Source organism: Tasmannia lanceolata, unplaced genomic scaffold (genome assembly GCF_043159265.1).
Source record: "Tasmannia lanceolata isolate RefF3 unplaced genomic scaffold, GAP_Taslan_0.1 ptg000013l, whole genome shotgun sequence".
NCBI lineage: Eukaryota > Viridiplantae > Streptophyta > Magnoliopsida > Canellales > Winteraceae > Tasmannia > Tasmannia lanceolata.
In genome coordinates, this window is record NW_027518690.1 from 2,208,045 (window position 1) to 2,225,715 (window position 17,671).

General features: G+C 38.1%; 2 protein-coding genes across 4 annotated transcripts in view; both read left to right on the plus strand.

The window, feature by feature from the left end:
• LOC143889479 (zinc finger CCCH domain protein) overlaps window positions 1-3,316 on the plus strand; it is a 33,831-nt gene extending 30,515 nt beyond the window's left edge. The window contains exon 12 of the mRNA XM_077393699.1: window positions 3,081-3,316. Within this exon, the coding sequence (XP_077249814.1) occupies window positions 3,081-3,191 (111 nt within the window). The 3' untranslated portion in view covers window positions 3,192-3,316. The remainder of the gene's footprint in view (window positions 1-3,080) is intronic.
• Window positions 3,317-5,061: 1,745 nt separating this feature from the next.
• On the plus strand, window positions 5,062-16,497 carry LOC143889480 (putative disease resistance protein At4g27220). 3 transcript variants are annotated; one of them, XM_077393700.1, is made up of 2 exons: window positions 5,062-8,803; window positions 16,222-16,497. In XM_077393700.1, exon 1 carries the CDS (start codon window positions 5,301-5,303, stop codon window positions 8,718-8,720), a length of 3,420 nt encoding a protein of 1,139 aa, XP_077249815.1. In that variant the 5' UTR covers window positions 5,062-5,300; the 3' UTR covers window positions 8,721-8,803; window positions 16,222-16,497. The 3 variants fall into 3 exon arrangements, with proteins under 3 accessions (XP_077249815.1, XP_077249817.1, XP_077249816.1); XM_077393702.1 differs by lacking the exon at window positions 16,222-16,497 and adding an exon at window positions 11,280-12,358; XM_077393701.1 differs by lacking the exon at window positions 16,222-16,497 and adding an exon at window positions 11,283-12,358.
• Window positions 16,498-17,671: the final 1,174 nt, after the last annotated feature.

Genomic DNA, 17,671 nt, shown 5'->3' on the forward strand with positions numbered 1-17,671 from the left:
AGATAATCACTTTCAAAGTTACTTACGTAATGTCCTACGCACATGTAGAACGGGCGGCCTCTATTATTATTTACTTTAGTTTTGGTAATTAAATGGATTGGTGGTTGATTACAATGACAGTTCTTGACGGTTGCGCTTGTGCGAAGTGTGTTCGCACTGTTGCTGCTTGAAAAAGTCATTTCTGTAGTTTCCCTAACATGCAAATCAAGAAAGACAACATTCGTAAGTAAACAGAACAAAACTCTCAAATCACATCATATCTTCAAATGAGTAGTAAAATATGCATGATAAAAGATAACAAAATGGACCAGAGAGTAGCACATTGCTCATCAACATAATTTGATTTACAACATCATAAAATTTTTTTAACAATTGCAGAATTGACATCAATTGAAACCCTCAAATAAAGCTTCAAATAAAATTTGACCCTACCTGAGCTATAAGGTATCTCACAAATTTTTTTCTAACAACAGATTTTACTCTTTACAGGTAACTAAACAAAAGAAAGAGAAAGAAAAACCATTGAAAATCCTTTATCTTCTATACTAGTTCAATCCACAATTGGAGAATACTTGTTGTCCATTTGGTAAGAAACTGTTAGAACAATTGGATCTGCTATCTACCTACGCTTGATAACAAGCCTAGGTAACTCTACTAGTTTCTTGTTCGACTTCCTTTTGTTCTAAAATCACTCTGCAAAATAATTTCTTGTGCTACAGCACTACCTTTCAGCACAGCTCTTCTTCCTACGTTCTTACAACTGAATGGAATCCTCTCAAATTACTTACCCTCGGTTGCATATCTTCTCTGTAAACTAAAGGCCTAAGATTTAAGATTACTTCTTAAATACCATTAAAAAAAACAGATGACTTACTAAAGAAAATTCAATGACTGTAGATCTTATTCATCAGTTTCTAGACCTCAATTGAGTCACCTTTGGGAAGATGGCCAAAGTTAATCGAGTAAAAACCCATTCTTTCAACATTCCTTATGTTTCCACTCGAACTTGAACCACATCCACATCCACATGATGTGGTTTATAGCTCAGATTTGCATGTTCTAGAACCTGTGGAGGAATCAAATCAACGGATCTGTGCTCTTCATTTATTTTATTCATTCTTCATTTGTATTATCCCTTCCATCTCCTAAATCCAGCCCTAAAATCAGTAACCCTAAGCAATCAGTGAAGAAAAATAGAAAGAAAACCTAGATTTTTAGGTTTATTGTGGAAAAAAACCCTAAATTCATCCCTTTAATCCATTCAAAATCAGGTTTTCAATAACCTCAAAACAACACAGATCTACTTCCTACATGTGTTTAATCCACAAAAAAAAAAAAAAACGAAAACCTAGATAGCATTAAACTCAAAAGAAGGAAAGAAAGGAAAACACATACCTGTGAGTTAAAGAAGGTGGCGCCCGTCGGAGAAGGTGGCGCCCGTCAGAGATGGTCGTGAGAGTCGGAGAGAGAGAGAGCTTCCGTCGGGTTTTCTCTACACAGGTATTTGGGTTTCTCCTTTTCTTTTCATCGAGATAGCTGCTGTGGGGCCCATTTTAGGGCCAATAGAAATGCACCTAGAGGAAAATAATTGTGAGCTTGAAGCTCATATAGCTTATATGAGCTTGAGGGCCCAAACACATGTGGGCCCACATTGTTAGGATGATCCAAAGCATTCATTTGAAAGGCCCTTACATAGATAGCATGTGTACAAAAAATCAGCTTCATAGGATCATCCGAATCTATCCAAATGTGGAGGGCAAAATGGACAGACACCGTTTGCCACAAATTTGCCCATTTTTTCCCTCCGCTTTTGGAAGGGGTTAGAATTATCCAATGGATCTGATTTTTGGCACACACCCTATCTATGATGGGGCCTTGCAAATGAATGGTTTGGATCATCACAAAAAATGTGGGACCCATGTGTTTGGGCCCTCAAGCTCATATAAGCTATATGAGCTTCAAGCTCACAATCATTTTCTTCATATATATATATAGGGAATAGGTTATCTGAGCAAGCCACTATAAATAGGGTAGGTAGCGATGTTGTTTGGGTTTTGTTACATATTTTGATTCTATAGGACCTAACGGAGATAGGGTGTCCCTAAGAAATATATCTGTGTGTGTCTATATATATATATATATATATATATATATATATATATATAGAGAGAGAGAGAGAGAGAGAGAGAGAGAGAGAGAGAAAAGTGTAGCTACACATACGTGTAGCTAACTTAGGATGATCCTATGGAGCTGATTTTTTAGGCCCTTACATAGATGGGGTGTGTACCAAAAATCAGCTCCATAGGATCATCCTAACCCATCCATTTGTGGAGGTCTAAATGGACATTACCTGTCCACAAATCTGCCCATTTTTGTCCTCCACAAATGGAGGGGTTAGGATGATCCTATGGAGCTGATTTTTGGTACACACCCTATCTATGATAGGGCCTTGCAAATGAATGGTTTGGATCACCACAGAAAATGTGGGACCCATGTGATTGGGGCGCTTAAGCTCACCAACACTTTCCTCTCTCTCTCTCTCTCTCTCTCTCTCTATATATATATATATATATATATATATATATATATATATATATATGAGAAAAAGGGATTTGCTAGCCAATTTCGCAGAAAGCCTTTTCGCGGCTGGCTTTTGCATGTGAGAACAGTCACACAGGTTGACTTTTTGGCAGATTTTGTCTTATTTATTCAATTAATCTGAGGTGGCTGTTAAAAATGGATAGGGTGTACCCAAAAAATCAAAGTGTGTTGTTTGACATGGTCTGAAGAAAATCTTGCAGATAGAGTGAAAGTAGACACATTTTTCTGATCTTCAAGGGTACTTTTGAATGGGGAATTCTCGGGCATTCAACAGTTGCCTTACTTGATTGTATGGTCTGGATTAATGGACCATCTACCGAGATTGGATAGAATAAAATGATCAGTATTTACACGAAGATCCAGTATTTGGTTTACATTATCTGATCATGATGTTTAAGTAATTTTTTACAGCTTATTAGTATTTTTTTGGCAACAATCTCCATCTAATTTTTTGTTGTTGGTGTTTTCTTGTTGAGCAGGTGCTGGTGGAGAATCTTGATTGGGAAGATGTACAGTGGTCGCAAACCGGCGTGTGGATCGCCGGAAAAGAATACCCACTTGCACGTGTGCACTTTCTCTCTTCAATTTAATCTTTGTCGCATATATTTATATATATTTTTTATGTTTACAGTCACTATTAAAATCATCTTGCAATATGCAAGATAATTGGCATGTATTCTTTGATATTTATGTGTAAAAATCTATACTTACCGGTTGTTTGGTGTTTATTTTATAATTTGTTCTACTATAGGTATTAGGTAAACCTTTCCTGTGTTTTGGGTATTGGTCTAGAGATGGTTAGTTCTGTGGGGTTTTTTTTAACAAAAAAGGGAAAATTATTTATAAATTTTTTCATAGGCTGGATCTATTTTTTCGGTGGACCACCTTTCATTGGACCGATTTTTCTTTTTAATTGGCCACCATGATTTTTTTTTTCCATGGAATATTAGTTTATCAACTGGTGTGAGAGGGCCAGGGACGGTGGGAGGAGAGACTAGAGAGGGTTTGCGTGAGGCGAGGTTGAGAAAAGGCTGAAAAACAATGAAAAGAAAAACAATCAAAATACATTTTTATTTTTTCCATGCTTTTTAGCCACTTCTCACCCATCTTAGTAAAACTGTAAAACAATGAAAAGAAAAACAGGGAAATGATATTGGCACGACCGTGTTTTAATAGTTGAACGGTCCCATCTTCTCTTTTCCTTTTTTATTAATTGGGTTGTCAGAGCTTGTGGGCAACAGTAATTACATTTTGACAGCTCTTTAAAAGACAAAATGCTTTGGTGGAAATATCAAAACATGGTAGTGCTGATATCACTTCCATTATATATTTGAGGAATTATGTTTTGCATTTTCTCAGGCAAAATCTCCATTCTCTTCAAATTGCAAAATGGGATCTTGTTTTTACTACCATTCTCTTTTTCATTGAGGTAAAATGGGCGTGAAATAATTTGTATGCCCATTTTATGTGGAAAAAATTGATGTAAAATTTGTTTCATGCCTATATTTTATTGGAAGAAATCTTAGGACTCGGCAGAGAAATTGGTAATTAGCACTGTTGCCCATCTTAGTAATAAGTTAAGGGGCCATTTGGATCTAGGAAAAATTATTGAAAAATTATTTTTTCCATCGACCAAAAATTCCAAAGTTTTGTATGGGAAATTGTTTTCCAAGCAAAATTTCCTTCCTGATCCAATGTCCCTCGATATCTTAGGCCCAACTTGAGACAGCCCCCTCAAATGTTTTATGAGTACACGTTTACACTAGAGTAGTAGAGGGGGCTTTCTCAAGTAGGGAAAGCGGGCCGATATATCTTTTCCCTTTGCTTTTGTCAGCTTATTATTTAAATTCGTCTCCTCTTTTTTTTGGTGGGAGGCTTCAAAGGTATATAATTATTAAAGGTATATAATTAGAGAGAACATTTCTTACACACTTGTGTAGGTAAGTTACCTACACACTACCTTAAAATACAGTGGGGGCCCACATTGTTTGGGTGATCCAAACCATTCATTTGAATGATCCTCACATAGATAGGGTGTCCACAAAAAATCAGATCCATAGGATCATCCTAACCATTCAAACTATGTGGGCAAAAAATAGACTAATTTGTGAAGGTTTATACACGTCCATTTTACCTCCCTAGGGTTGGGATGATCCTATGGATCTGATTTTTTGTGGACACCCTATCTATGTGAGGACCATTCAAATGAATAGTTTGGATCACCCAAACAATGTGGGCCCCCACTGTATTTTCAGGTAGTGTGTAGGTAATTACACAAGTGAGTAGGAAATGTTCTCTCATATAATTATTGCTTTGGGAGTGATATATTTGTCCCCATTTTTTCCCTGGGCCACCAAAAGGGTATGGCTTGGGAAGAAAAGGGGATGAATATATATATATCATTTTCCTTGTGCATTTTGGAAAGTCAATGATCAAGAGTTTGATATATCAACCACCATGCTGTTGATCTTCCCTGCTTTGAGTCCTCTCTGCATATATTACTTGTAAGGAGAAAGAAAGACAGGTACATACACACCTTTGTTCTCTCCCTTCATAGCTAAAGATTGTTCCTGAGATATACTTGCTACTATTCCTTTGGCCATTGTTTTAACTCTTTGAGTCTTTGCTATATATCTACCATCTTTTTTTTTTTTTCATCTCTGGATCGTTTGGTTGTTCCCCACAAAAGCACATAGACCATGGATTGGTCACTTATTATAGAAATTGTAAAGAGGGTATACACTCCAATTACGCGGCACGCTGGTTATCTTATTTACTATAAAAAGAATGTTGAGAATCTTACTGAGAGAATGAGAAAAATGGGAGTGAAGAGAGATGATGTACAACAATTAGTAGATGATGCACGCAGGAGAGGAGAAGAAATGAGTGGTGAAGTGGAGGGGTGGCTACTAGAAGTGGTTGACATTGAAGGAGAGGTAACAAGATTGGATGATGCAGTGAAAGAGAACAAGAGATGTTTCAATGGGTGGTGTCCCGATTTGGGCTCGCGTTATTCTCTTGGTAAACAAGCAAAGAAGAAGACGGTTGATGTTGAGGAGATCCTGGCACGAGGGAATTTCAATCGGGTATCAAATCCTCGCCCTCCTCCAAGCATAGAATCCATGCTGGCGGGAGAATTTGAGGCTTTTGAGTCCACAGGATCGGCTATGGCGCAGCTTATCAAGGCGTTAAAAGACAAGAAAATTAACATCATTGGGGTATATGGGATGGGAGGTGTTGGCAAGACGACGCTAGTGGAACAGGTGGGAAAGCAAGGTAAGGGTAGTGAAAAGCTATGTGATGAGGTTGTAAAGGTGACTGTGTCCCAGAACCAAGACTTGAAAAAGATCCAAGGTGAACTTGCTGAGAAATTAGGCATGCCACTAACGGAAGAGAACATAGAAGTCAGAGCGGGCCGATTGTTGAATAGATTAAAGCAAGAGAAGAAGATACTTATAATCTTGGACGATCTGTGGGATAGATTGGACTTAACTCGGGTAGGGATCCCTTATGAAGGTGGCCAAAAGGGCTGCCAAATTATAGTGACAACACGAAATAAAGAAGCATGCTTTGCGATGAATTGCCAGAAAATGATCGAAGTCCGAGTCTTATCTGTACAAGATTCATGGAATCTGTTCAAAGAGAAAGCAGGTGATGTTGAAACTGATGAATTGCAGAGTTTGGCAAAGGAAGTTGCTAAAGAATGCAAGGGTTTGCCTCTGGCAATTGTCACAGTGGCAAGGGCACTAAAAGGCAAGGGTCCATCAGTTTGGGCTAATGCACTGCGAGAATTAAAGGCATCTTCTCCCAGAAACGTACAAGGTGTAGATAAAGAGGTGTACTCTCGTCTCGAGCTGAGTTACAACTATATAGAAAGTGAGGAAGCAAAGATGTGCTTCTTGTTTTGTTGTATATTTCCTGAAGATCATAACATTGAAGTGGGTGTATTGATGAGATACATGATGGGAGAGAGGGTTTTCAAGGATGTCAACAATTTTGAGGAAGCAGGGGATAGAATACATACATTGGTTGAAAAACTTAAGGATTCATGCTTGTTGTTAGACGGTGACAAAAAAGGCTTTGTGAAAATGCATGACGTCGTTAGAGATGTGGCCATATCTATTGCATCAAAAAAAGAGTATGGGTTTGTAGTTAAAGTTGGAGTGCAATTGAAAGAGTGGCCTGAGAAGTTGGATGAATGCACGAGGCTATCACTTATGGGAACTTCAATTAGTATGCTTCCTGAGCTACCGAGTTGCCCACATCTTATAACCTTATTGCTACAGGGAAATAATAGTTTGGAAGAGTTTCCAAATAATTTTGTAGAAGGAATGAAAGCCCTTACCGTCATGGACCTAAGTAATACGGAGATTTCATCATTTCTCTCACCATTGCAATACTTAACAAACCTCAAGACATTGTGCTTAGATGGATGCAAGCGGTTAAATGACATATCCCTACTTGGAGGGCTGGAGATACTTGAAATACTTAGTCTAAGAGACACTAGGATCCAAGAATTGCCAATAGAAATAGGGCAATTGTCCAATTTGAAGGTTTTGGACTTGTCAATGACTCGTGATCTTACATTGGTAGCACCGAATGTAATATCAAGGTTGTCTAAATTAGAAGAACTCTACATGGGAAAGAGCTTCAGTAAGTGGGAGGTAACGGGTAGCAGTGGAGATGGAAGTAAAGCCGGCTTTGATGAGGTGGCATCTTTGGCTCACTTGACTGTTCTATACATCCATGTTAGAGATGTCCATTGTTTGTCTCTAGAAGTACCTGGCCCTTGGGAGAAATTAAAGAAATTTTGCATCTGCGTGCGGGGGGACAGCTACACGGGTAGTGACTACGAGAAGAGTACATCCATTGAGATTACGTCATACCCTATATCTAACTGGGTTAGGTGGTTGTTACAAAAAAGTGAGGCGATTTACTTGGTGAAGGTTTGCCAGGGTGTCTCTAATATTGTACCCCTCCTAAAAGATGAAGATGGCGGTTTCAACAGCTTGAAGCGCCTCAGTCTCTACGATTGCAACAACATGGAACATTTCATCAATATGGTTGGAGAATCTCATCGGGTTCCACTGAATGCATTTGGGAGATTGCAACGATTGGACCTCATTAGCATGGAGAAATTAGAGAGAATCTGTCACGGCCCTCTCCCTATTAGATTCTTTGAAAACTTGATAAAGCTAAACATTGACGATTGTAGGAAATTAAAATATATCTTAGCATATGATCTGCTTCAAGGATTCCAAAGCTTGGAGAACCTCAAAGTAGGAGAATGTAATGAGTTAGAGGACATATTTCACTGCGAAGAGGGGATCCGAGAAGAGGTTCATGCCATTCCTACATCACCTCTCTCTACATTGAAAAGAATGAAATTACAACGTCTGCCCAAACTGTCAACTATATGGAAGGGGGCCATGCCACCAACTGGGATCCTACACAACCTAACCGAGTTGATTGTCGATGACTGCGAGAGCTTGAGATGTCTATTCTCCCCTGTTCTTGCACAGGGCCTTCAACAATTGGAGGTACTTCGTATTTATAACTGCTACAAATTGGAGAAAATAATCTCAGATGAGGAGGTGATGTTGACAAATATGACGAGACAGAATTTCTCCTCGTTGCCACCTCCTTTAACCTTCCAAAATCTACGAAAAATAAGCATCATCTCCTGCCCCGGTTTAAAGGATCTCTTCTCGTGGAACTTAGCACGAGGCCTCCAACAGTTGGAACTTCTCGAAGTTGGTGGGTGTGATGAAATAGAGCAGATAATAAGTGCAGATGAAGAGGAACAAGAATTGGGAGTGGTGGATAAGGAGAGTCTGTTCCCTCGATTAGAGACTATAGAATTATTGTTACTCCCAAAGCTTAGGAGTCTCTGCTGCCATTGCAATAGAGGAGGAGGGTCCCATGTATTTCTCAATTTCCCTTCTTTGCAATATATTTGTGTATCTGATTGCCAGAATTTGAAGAAGCTTCCAGTAGGGCCCCAAAGCGCACCTAAACTTGAAAAGATTATTGGAGAAGAAGCCTGGTTTGAAGGGTTGGAGTGGGAGGATGAAAGCGCCATGTCACACTTCCAACCTCTTTTCCATCCAGATAATTAAGGCATTTCGAACGTGAAGTCGCCTAGTTTTCGGAAAGCAACTGAACAGATCCCCAGTGACTGTAACTGCATTATTAGTATGAGGTAAATCTCATTTTATTTCCTTTCTTATCTAATGATGTGTTATGCCTTCTGTGTTTCTTAAATCTTATTTTATTTCCTTTCTTATCTACTGATGTGTTGTGCCTTCTGTGTTTCCTCCTTTATTTTATTGTATACAGAATATATGTTATGTTCCAAGTTTCTATGACATGGATTCAACATTCCCTATCTTAGAGGATGAAAAACTCATGATTAGGAAAACATTTCTAAAAATGAGATCCCGTTTCGAAAATAAAGAAGATGGTGAAATTGACCGATGATTAGGCCAATTTCAAATTGATTTTTGGCTTTTGTGGGGATTGGTGCCCCCTTCTGTGTCTTCAAGCGCATGATTTTTTTATTTTTTATTTTGAAAAAGATTCCTATATTCAGAGAATATATGAGATTACAGATTCACATCAATGAGGAGAGTGGACCCAGAGTAAAATGAGTCTCTCAATGCTCCGGATTGAGCCAGTCAATCCGCTAGATCATTGGCACACCTAGGAACATGGAATGAGGAAAGGAAATTATGGTTGATCATAGAACTAATCTCATCCAAAATCCGGATTGAGCCAGTCGATCTGCTAGATCATTGGCACACCTAGGAACATGAACAAAGGAAAGGAAATTATGGTTGATCGTAGAACTAATCTCATCCAAAAACTTAGCTAATCTCTATGGAACAATGCTTGTGCCTTGAACCCAATAAATGACATTTGAAGAATCCCCTTCTACCTCCATCTTTCCTTCCATTTGATCCCTAAATAAGCTCATGCTGAAGTGAAGAGCACAAACCTCCACTTCAGTAGAGTCTGTTGTTCAAATCAGCCCAGAAAAGACGGAGATGATGGCGCCATTACTCTGTAAAAAACCCCTTTGTTCTCGTTTTGTCGTGGTTGCCAAGAGACCAACCGTCGACGTTGAGCTTGGAAAAATTTAGTGGAGGGGATCCAAGTCGCTAACCACTTTTCCTTTGGAATAGAACCGATCATAATTATCTTCCAATTCCTCAAAATGCAATCCGTAGATTAGCCCCAAAAGACACTGTTTTGCCGAGCCCAATTTGCCACACTAGATCTGATCTTCCAATCTAGCATAAAGGATGATGAAGACTTTTACTCAAAAGTTCGTGCATTCCTTTCCAACCAAATTGCCTACATTATTGCAAAGGGGATGGGAAACCAGAGTGTTTTTCTCAATGAGTCAAGACTAGTCATGTTCTAGCTCAATAGAAGATTCTCAATGGAGTCCAATGCTATCCATAAGGAAGACTTCTTAAAGTCTAACCCAATTTCTTTTCCATTCTCTCAATGATAGGATTCTATACCGAAACTGTTGTCGATCCCATGACATGTGTCATGAGAGAGGCTCTAGTCTTTTTTTTTTTTTCCAAACGGGATTCCCGTTTTGCTAGCAACCCTCTTATGATTATATTTATTATTCTTGTTTTATCATTCTCACTTGGGAATTTCTAGTGTCCATTGCCGAAGGCATTTCGCGGATGGCCTGTTGCATGTGAGAGCAGCCACACCAGTTCACTTTTCAGCAGATTTTGTCTTCATTCATGATGTGGCTGCTCTCACATGCAACAGGCCATCCGCGAAATGCCTTCTGCGATGGATTCTAGCAAACCCCTTCTCACTTAGTTCTTATTGTTCTTATGCAATATGCATATTGTTCTCTACCCATGAAATGATGTTCAAAGTAACAAGAAATTTCAGTATTCTATTTTGAAGAAGATTTGTAGCTTTAAAGCACAACCTTATGAGTTTGATATTATGTGTGTGAGAAGAAGCTTGACAGTTGCAGCTATCTACCTTTGGGTATAGGTGGTCTGAAAGATGCTGATGCATAGGAAATGCTTATGTTATTGCTTACAAATCTATTATCTTTAGGATTGGCTTTTTTTTTCAAGGTCCCTTGGAACTAGATCCAGGTACTGGTCTGACATAATGAGTAAATGCCTATGAAAATTAAGTCGACCCATTCTGGCTGTTGGGGAGGTTCATTCTGGAGGTGGTGCTGTTGGAGGTTCATTCTGGCATCATCTAGATTAATGCTTTTTCTGTATTATTAGAACATAAATCTAGTAATTTGCAGCATTGCAGTGCCATATCTATTTAGCTCTAGAGCTAAATTGATATCTAGAACTAAATTGATATCTCTTTGGGACACAGTTGTTTTTCTCCTCTTATTTCCTATTTTTTGGAGGAAGTTAATTGATGATATTTAGACATTAATATATCATTCTTTTGGATACCATCTCTCTCTTCTGCTGCAATAAAATTAATGGTCACTGTTTCTTACATATTTGACTATTTGGTAGCTAGTGTTTGAGGTATATGTGTGTTCTATTTACTTTGTTCTTGGTCTTGCCAATATCATTCCTCTTATTTATTTTGTCTTAGCATAGTTCAATACTTAGGCATATGCGTGTTATATTTACTTTGTTCTTGGTCTTTCTTTTTTTTTGAAGAAGGCAACAGAATATGTATATATATATATGAATAAGAAGAACCGAGATGGTCCTGTTGGAACAATGAACAGAGAAAATAGCAAAACAATAACTCAAGGGGGGAGATAGTCAAAACACTCCAATTCGGCCCGAGAAACACCGCTCTTAGCCAGGGAGTCGGCTGCCACATTGGCCGATCTCCGGACATGCTGAAATACCATGGAGTAGCCCTTTGCTCTATCCTCTATCTCCTCAAAGAAAGGCACAAGTCGCCAAGGGGGAGAAGCGGCTCCCGAAAGCCAGCGAATAACATTTACGGAGTCGCCTTCGACTATCAGTCTGTCGCACTCCAAGCGAGGCATGTAGAGAATCCCACTGTGAACGGCTCTAACCTCCGCCTCAGTCGAGTCGGCAAATCCAAGATGCCCCGAATAGGCCCAAATGACTTCCCCTTTGTGATTCCGACATAACCCCCCCACTCCAGCCGCTCCTGGGTTGCCGAGAGAGGAACCGTCAAAATTGAGCTTCAGAGACCCCGGCGGCGGGGGGGGACCAGGAGGGCCGAGATTTCACTTTGGTAACCGATTCCATGCATATGGTGGCCACCCTTCCCAGAGGGCATACGCAGAAACAAACCGAAAAAGAGGAAGTGAACGGGCCCAGGAGATGACCGCTGCTACCACCTGTATATATATCCAATATGGGGCCCGGGCCTTCCCTTCAAAGACCCGCGCATTCCGCTCTTTCCACAAGAACCACCAGGATGCTAAGAGACACATCTTCCACATGTTCTTGGTCTTTCAAATAAACTGTTAAACTTTGCACATCAATGATTTCATGACTTGACAAAGTGCCTACCGTTTTCATGGCTAGACGGAGTGCCTACTTTTACATGTCTTAGGCCCACATGAGATCCAAGGCATTGGTGCTAGTTTTATTTTATTCCTGGTGTTTTGGAAATCAACCTTATTCATGAAGTCATCCAAGTCAGTCTTAAAGATTAGCCATTCACTTTAGTAAACATGTGAAATTATCTTATGCTGCAACAGTGTGATTATATTGGCATTGGTATTCTTTAGATAAATTATAGTCTATTTGGACCGGAGCTTTGGTTGAATTAGCCTGCGTGGCGTGGCCTAACTTGTTTAGAATTTATAAAAAAGATTAAGTAAGCCTTGAAACTTCGGATTTCGGTTCGGACCGAAACCGAAATCACCAAAATCCAAAATTTAGGCCAGAATTTTGGGAAAATGTGATTTTTTAAGTTTCTTTCCATTTGCCCGAAATTTCTGTACATTAATGAAATTTGCCTTTTTTTTACCGAATTTTGGTATTTCGGCCGAAATTTTGGTTTCGGTTTCGGACATAGCCGAAACCGAAATTTCAGTAAAAAAAAAGGAAGCAAATTTTATTATTGTACCGAAATTTTGGAAAAAACTTAAAAATCACATTTTTCCGGAAATTTAGGCCGAAATTACCAAAATTTGGGACTGGCCGAAATTTTGGATTTTGGTGATTTCGGTTTCGGTCCCAAACGAAATCCGAAATTTCGGTATTTTGGCCGAAATTTAAGACCATGCCTGCAACCAAAGATTTAAATTTCTGTTTCAGACATAGCCGAAATTTCGGTAATATCGGCCGAAATCTGGTAAAAAAAAAGCAAATTTCATTAATGTACCGAAATTTCGGCCAAAAATTTGGGAAAAAAAAAAAACTTTAAAAATCGCATTTTCCCGAAAATTCAGATTTTGGTGATTTTGGTTTCAGTCCCAACCGAAATCTGAAATTTTGGTATTTTGGCCAAAATTTAAAACCATGCCTGCAACCTAACCCAGTTCCGGATGGTTTTTTTTTTTTTTTTTTGATTGGATTTGGATGCTGTACCCTGTGTGATTTATGTCTTGGGAGTTGGGACTAATTCCATCGTTTGGACCGGGGTTGGCCCCTGTGATGGGTTAGGCTAGCTAGCTAGCCATGACTTTACCATCTTACTAAATTAATCTACTTTGTATGTTTATGACTTGTAATAAAATTGATGATATTTAGACATTAATATATCATTCTTTTGGATACCATCTCTCTCTTCTGCTGCAATAAAATTAATGGTCACTGTTTCTTACATATTTAACTATTTGGTAGCTAGTGTTTGAGGTATATGTGTGTTCTATTTACTTTGTTCTTGGTCTTGCCAATATCATTCCTCTTATTTATTTATTTTGTCTTAGCATAGTTCAATACTTAGGCCTATGCGTGTTATATTTACTTTGTTCTTGGTCTTTCAAATAAACTGTTAAACTTTGCACATCAATGATTTCATGACTTGACAAAGTGCCTACCGTTTTCATGGCTAGACGAAGTGCCTACTTTTACATGTCTTAGGCCCACATGAGATCCAAGGCATTGGTGCTAGTTTTATTTTATTCCTGGTGTTTTGGAATTCAACCTTATTCATGAAGTCATCCAAGTCAGTCTTAAAGATTAGCCATTCACTTTAGTAAACATGTGAAATTATCTTATGCTGCAACAGTGTGATTATATTGGCATTGGTATTCTTTAGATAAATTATAGTCTATTTGGACCGGAGCTTTGGTTGAATTAGCCTGCGTGGTGTGGCCTAACTTGTTTAGAATTTATAAAAAGATTAAGTAAGCCTTGAAACTTTGGATTTCGGTTCGGACCGAAACCGAAATCCAAAATTTCGGCCAGCATTTTGGGAAAATGTGATTTTTTAAGTTTCTTTCCATTCGCCCGAAATTTCTGTACATTAATGAAATCTGCCTTTTTTTTAACCGAATTTTGGTTTCGGCTTCGAACATAGCCGAAACCGAAATTTCAGTAAAAAAAAGGAAGCAAATTTCATTATTGTACCGAAATTTTGGAAAAAACTTAAAAATCACATTTTTCCGGAAATTTAGGCCGAAATTACCGAAATTTGGGACTGGCCGAAATTTTGGATTTTGGTGATTTCGGTTTCGGTCCCAACCGAAATCCGAAATTTAAGACCATGCCTGCAACCAAAGATTTAAATTTCTGTTTCAGACATAGCCGAAATTTCGGTAATATCGGCCGAAATCCGGTAAAAAAAAAAGCAAATTACATTAATGTACCGAAATTTCGGCCAAAAGTTTGGAAAAAAAAACTTTAAAAATCACATTTTCCCGAAAATTCAGATTTTGGTGATTTTGGTTTCAGTCCCAACCGAAATCTGAAATTTTGGTATTTTGGCCAAAATTTAAAACCATGCCTGCAACCTAATCCAGTTCCGGATGCTTTTTTTTTTTGATTGGATTTGGATGCTGTACCCTGTGTGATTTATGTCTTGGGAGTTGGGACTAATTCCATCGTTTGGACCGGGGTTGGCCCCCTGTGATGGGTTAGGCTAGCCATGACTTTACCATCTTACTAAATTAATCTACTTTGTATGTTTATGACTTGTAAGATAAAACTATATGAAAATATACATTGCTGTTGATTGAAAAATTGCTAGCCATGCTTATGTTTGTGATTGTCTATTATCATATTTCTCTGAGTATCTATCCTTAATTGTGCTACATGTGATCCTTTCTTCATGTAATTGTTCTGTCATTTAAGCTTAGTTATGCCTATCACTTTTGTTGCAAATTACTTCAATCTAATCCTTTGTGATCTTAGACTCATGGTAACACTTTTTCCTTCTCAATGTTCTCCTTCCTTTTTTGAGAGTGCCTTCATTTGCTCAGTTTTTTTATGCAAGTTGCTTCATAGGCTACCTTTGTACTTTAAAATGGGATCCTTAGAATGGCACCGAAATCTTAATGTGGATAGATAGAATGTAGGTACACAGATGTGGGATGTGTGTATTATCTGACGAATGGATGTTTGTAGAAACTATGTGTGGCCTAATGAGAAACTTTATCATTGCCTTCCAATTACAAACAGATCAGCAGCAGAGCTACTAGCTAGTCATTAATTCGGGGATGGCTTTTAGATGTTTTAAGCATGGTATGTTGCAACTCCTTGGGTGGGTGGGAAACTCATTTCCCCTAAAATGCATTTTTGAAACATTTTCGAAACATGATGAAAAATTTGGGAAACACATGGGAAACATATGAGAAAATTATGTGAAACATGTGTGAAACGTGTGAGAAACGTATGGAAAACTCGTAGAAAATGTATTGAAACGTGTGGGAAACATGTGTGAAACTTACGAAAAATCGTTTTGGAAAAAAAGACACCAAAAAAATTGGGGAATATATATTAAAAAGGAAAAAATAGAATATATTATAATAAAATATAAAAACAAGAAATATTCAAATATAAACTTGAAATTAACAAATTTTAAATCTACAAAACCATATATTTCATGTTTTTCTTGTCTTTCATATGTTTTCATTGACGTTTCTAAATCGTTTCTGAAACGTTTCCTAAGGCGTTTCCTAATGCGTTTCTCGTACGATTTTTTATCATTATTTTTTCCCTGTGTTTCATGTTTTCATTCCACGTTTCGCTTCCCGATTTCGTTTCCCACCATGGTAAATATGGTTTTAAGTGAAGGTAGCGTCATTGAAGAAGGCTCAATAGCGGGCTCACAAACGTTCTACATGTTTGAGTCAATGGTTTGATTTCTGAGATAGGGTTGTCTTTTGCATGAATAAAGGTAGGAGAATGATGCAATGATGTAGAGATGACGGACTTTATCGAAAGCGAGTTTTGACCGAGTAGGTGAAGTCTGCCTTTCTCTGCTTGCAATCTGTATATTCTTCCATTTCCCCCTTTAGTATGGTTAGAATAGAGGCTCCAAAGAATTTAAATTGTTTGGTTTAACTCAGACTTCCCCTGCTCAATTGCTTTTGTATTTTCTCCATTAATGTCTTTTTTTTTATTCTTTATTTTGCCCATTTCCTTCTGCTTTGCATTATCTACTGTGTTTTTTTCCTTGAATATGGACTCATACTTTCCTTTCTACTCAAAATCTATTTTGCAGGCCATTGGGATTGTCTGGTTGGACTAATATTTGGGCCCTGTCTTGTTTTAAGGTGGGGACCACACTTGGATTGTATGGAGAAATGTTGCAGCCCTTGTGGTAGAAACATGGAAGAACCATGCCCTGCATCTGAACCATGGCTGTTTTTAACTTTTGAATGCTTGTTGGGATTTTGATCTTTGTTTTTTTTCTTAAATGGAAAAACTCAATTTGTATAGTTGTACTTGCATCAAAGGGTATTTTGGTCATTTAATGTTGGGATTTTGTAGTTGTAAATCTGTAGCCATATATTTTTGTAGTTGTGAAGTTGTTGTATCAAAGGGTGTTTTGGTCATTCAGGGGCTGTTTGGATACGCGGATTTTAGAATCCAGGTTTTAGTTTGTAAACAGTGTAGAAGAGGGTTCATGATGAAGCCGTTGTGTGCTATCCTGACAGTGTTTCTTGGATTTTAGAAATCTCTCCCGCATCCTAAGATTTCTAAAACCAGGAAACATAGGATGATATCCTGCTCTCTTGCTGTCGGAAAGAAGGGCGAGAAATCAGAAAATGACAGCGGGCCTCTTTCTTCTCTCGTCGCCCATCTACAATTTTGCGGAAATCCAAGATTCTAAAATCCGCGTATCCAAACGGCCCCTTAATGTTACCATAAGATGTACAATAATTTGTTATGAAATGATGCAAGAACGCTGATTTTGTTACAATTACAATTGATTATATTTTTATTAATTGCAGATAATCACAATGGGTTTCCATAATCACAATCGGTTGCCAATAATCCGAAACAAACAAAGTTATTTGAGTCCAATAATCAGTTCTGTGAGATTATCTAAAACAATAGGTTCTCAAATCTAAAACAAACAGGGCCTTGGTAGGAATGCTTGGCTAGTAAGAAATAGGGTATTAAAAATCACTAAAACTAGTGAAAAGAAAATACCTATCTGGAATTGATTTTTAGGAGCTTTTCCTTATTGGCCTCACAAATATTCCAGGGAATATTTTTTCATGGTAGCTAAACTCATGGAACTAGGCTGGGAAGTTTCCTTTTTTTCCATTTTCAATTCTTCTCTGGTATTTTAATAATTGCACGAACTCAACTTGTCTTTCCTTTTTCAACTCTGCTCGTCTCTGGTACGAAATCTGGAAATATACATGTTTTATGACTGCTACTGATACTGGCACTACCATTTTTATAGCTGCACGCACTCCACTTGTCTTTTATTATTTAAACATCTGTCAAATGTTATTACACTTCCCAAAAAGTTCTCAGAAACCAATAAAAAAAGAAAAAGGCAAGCTACAATCGTGCAATTATCAAAACATTGTAGTGCCAATATCAGTAGTTATGTTTTTATGAAGCCTACTGATCTGTCACTACCATTTTTTAATAACTGCATGAACTCAGCTTGTCTTTTCTTTTTTAACTGGCTTCTAAGAGTTTTTTAGTGTAAC

Bases quoted from the DNA above. Each gene is read 5' to 3' on its own strand.
- LOC143889480 (XM_077393700.1), top strand. From the start codon at position 5,301: ATGGATTGGTCACTTATTATAGAAATTGTAAAGAGGGTATACACTCCA.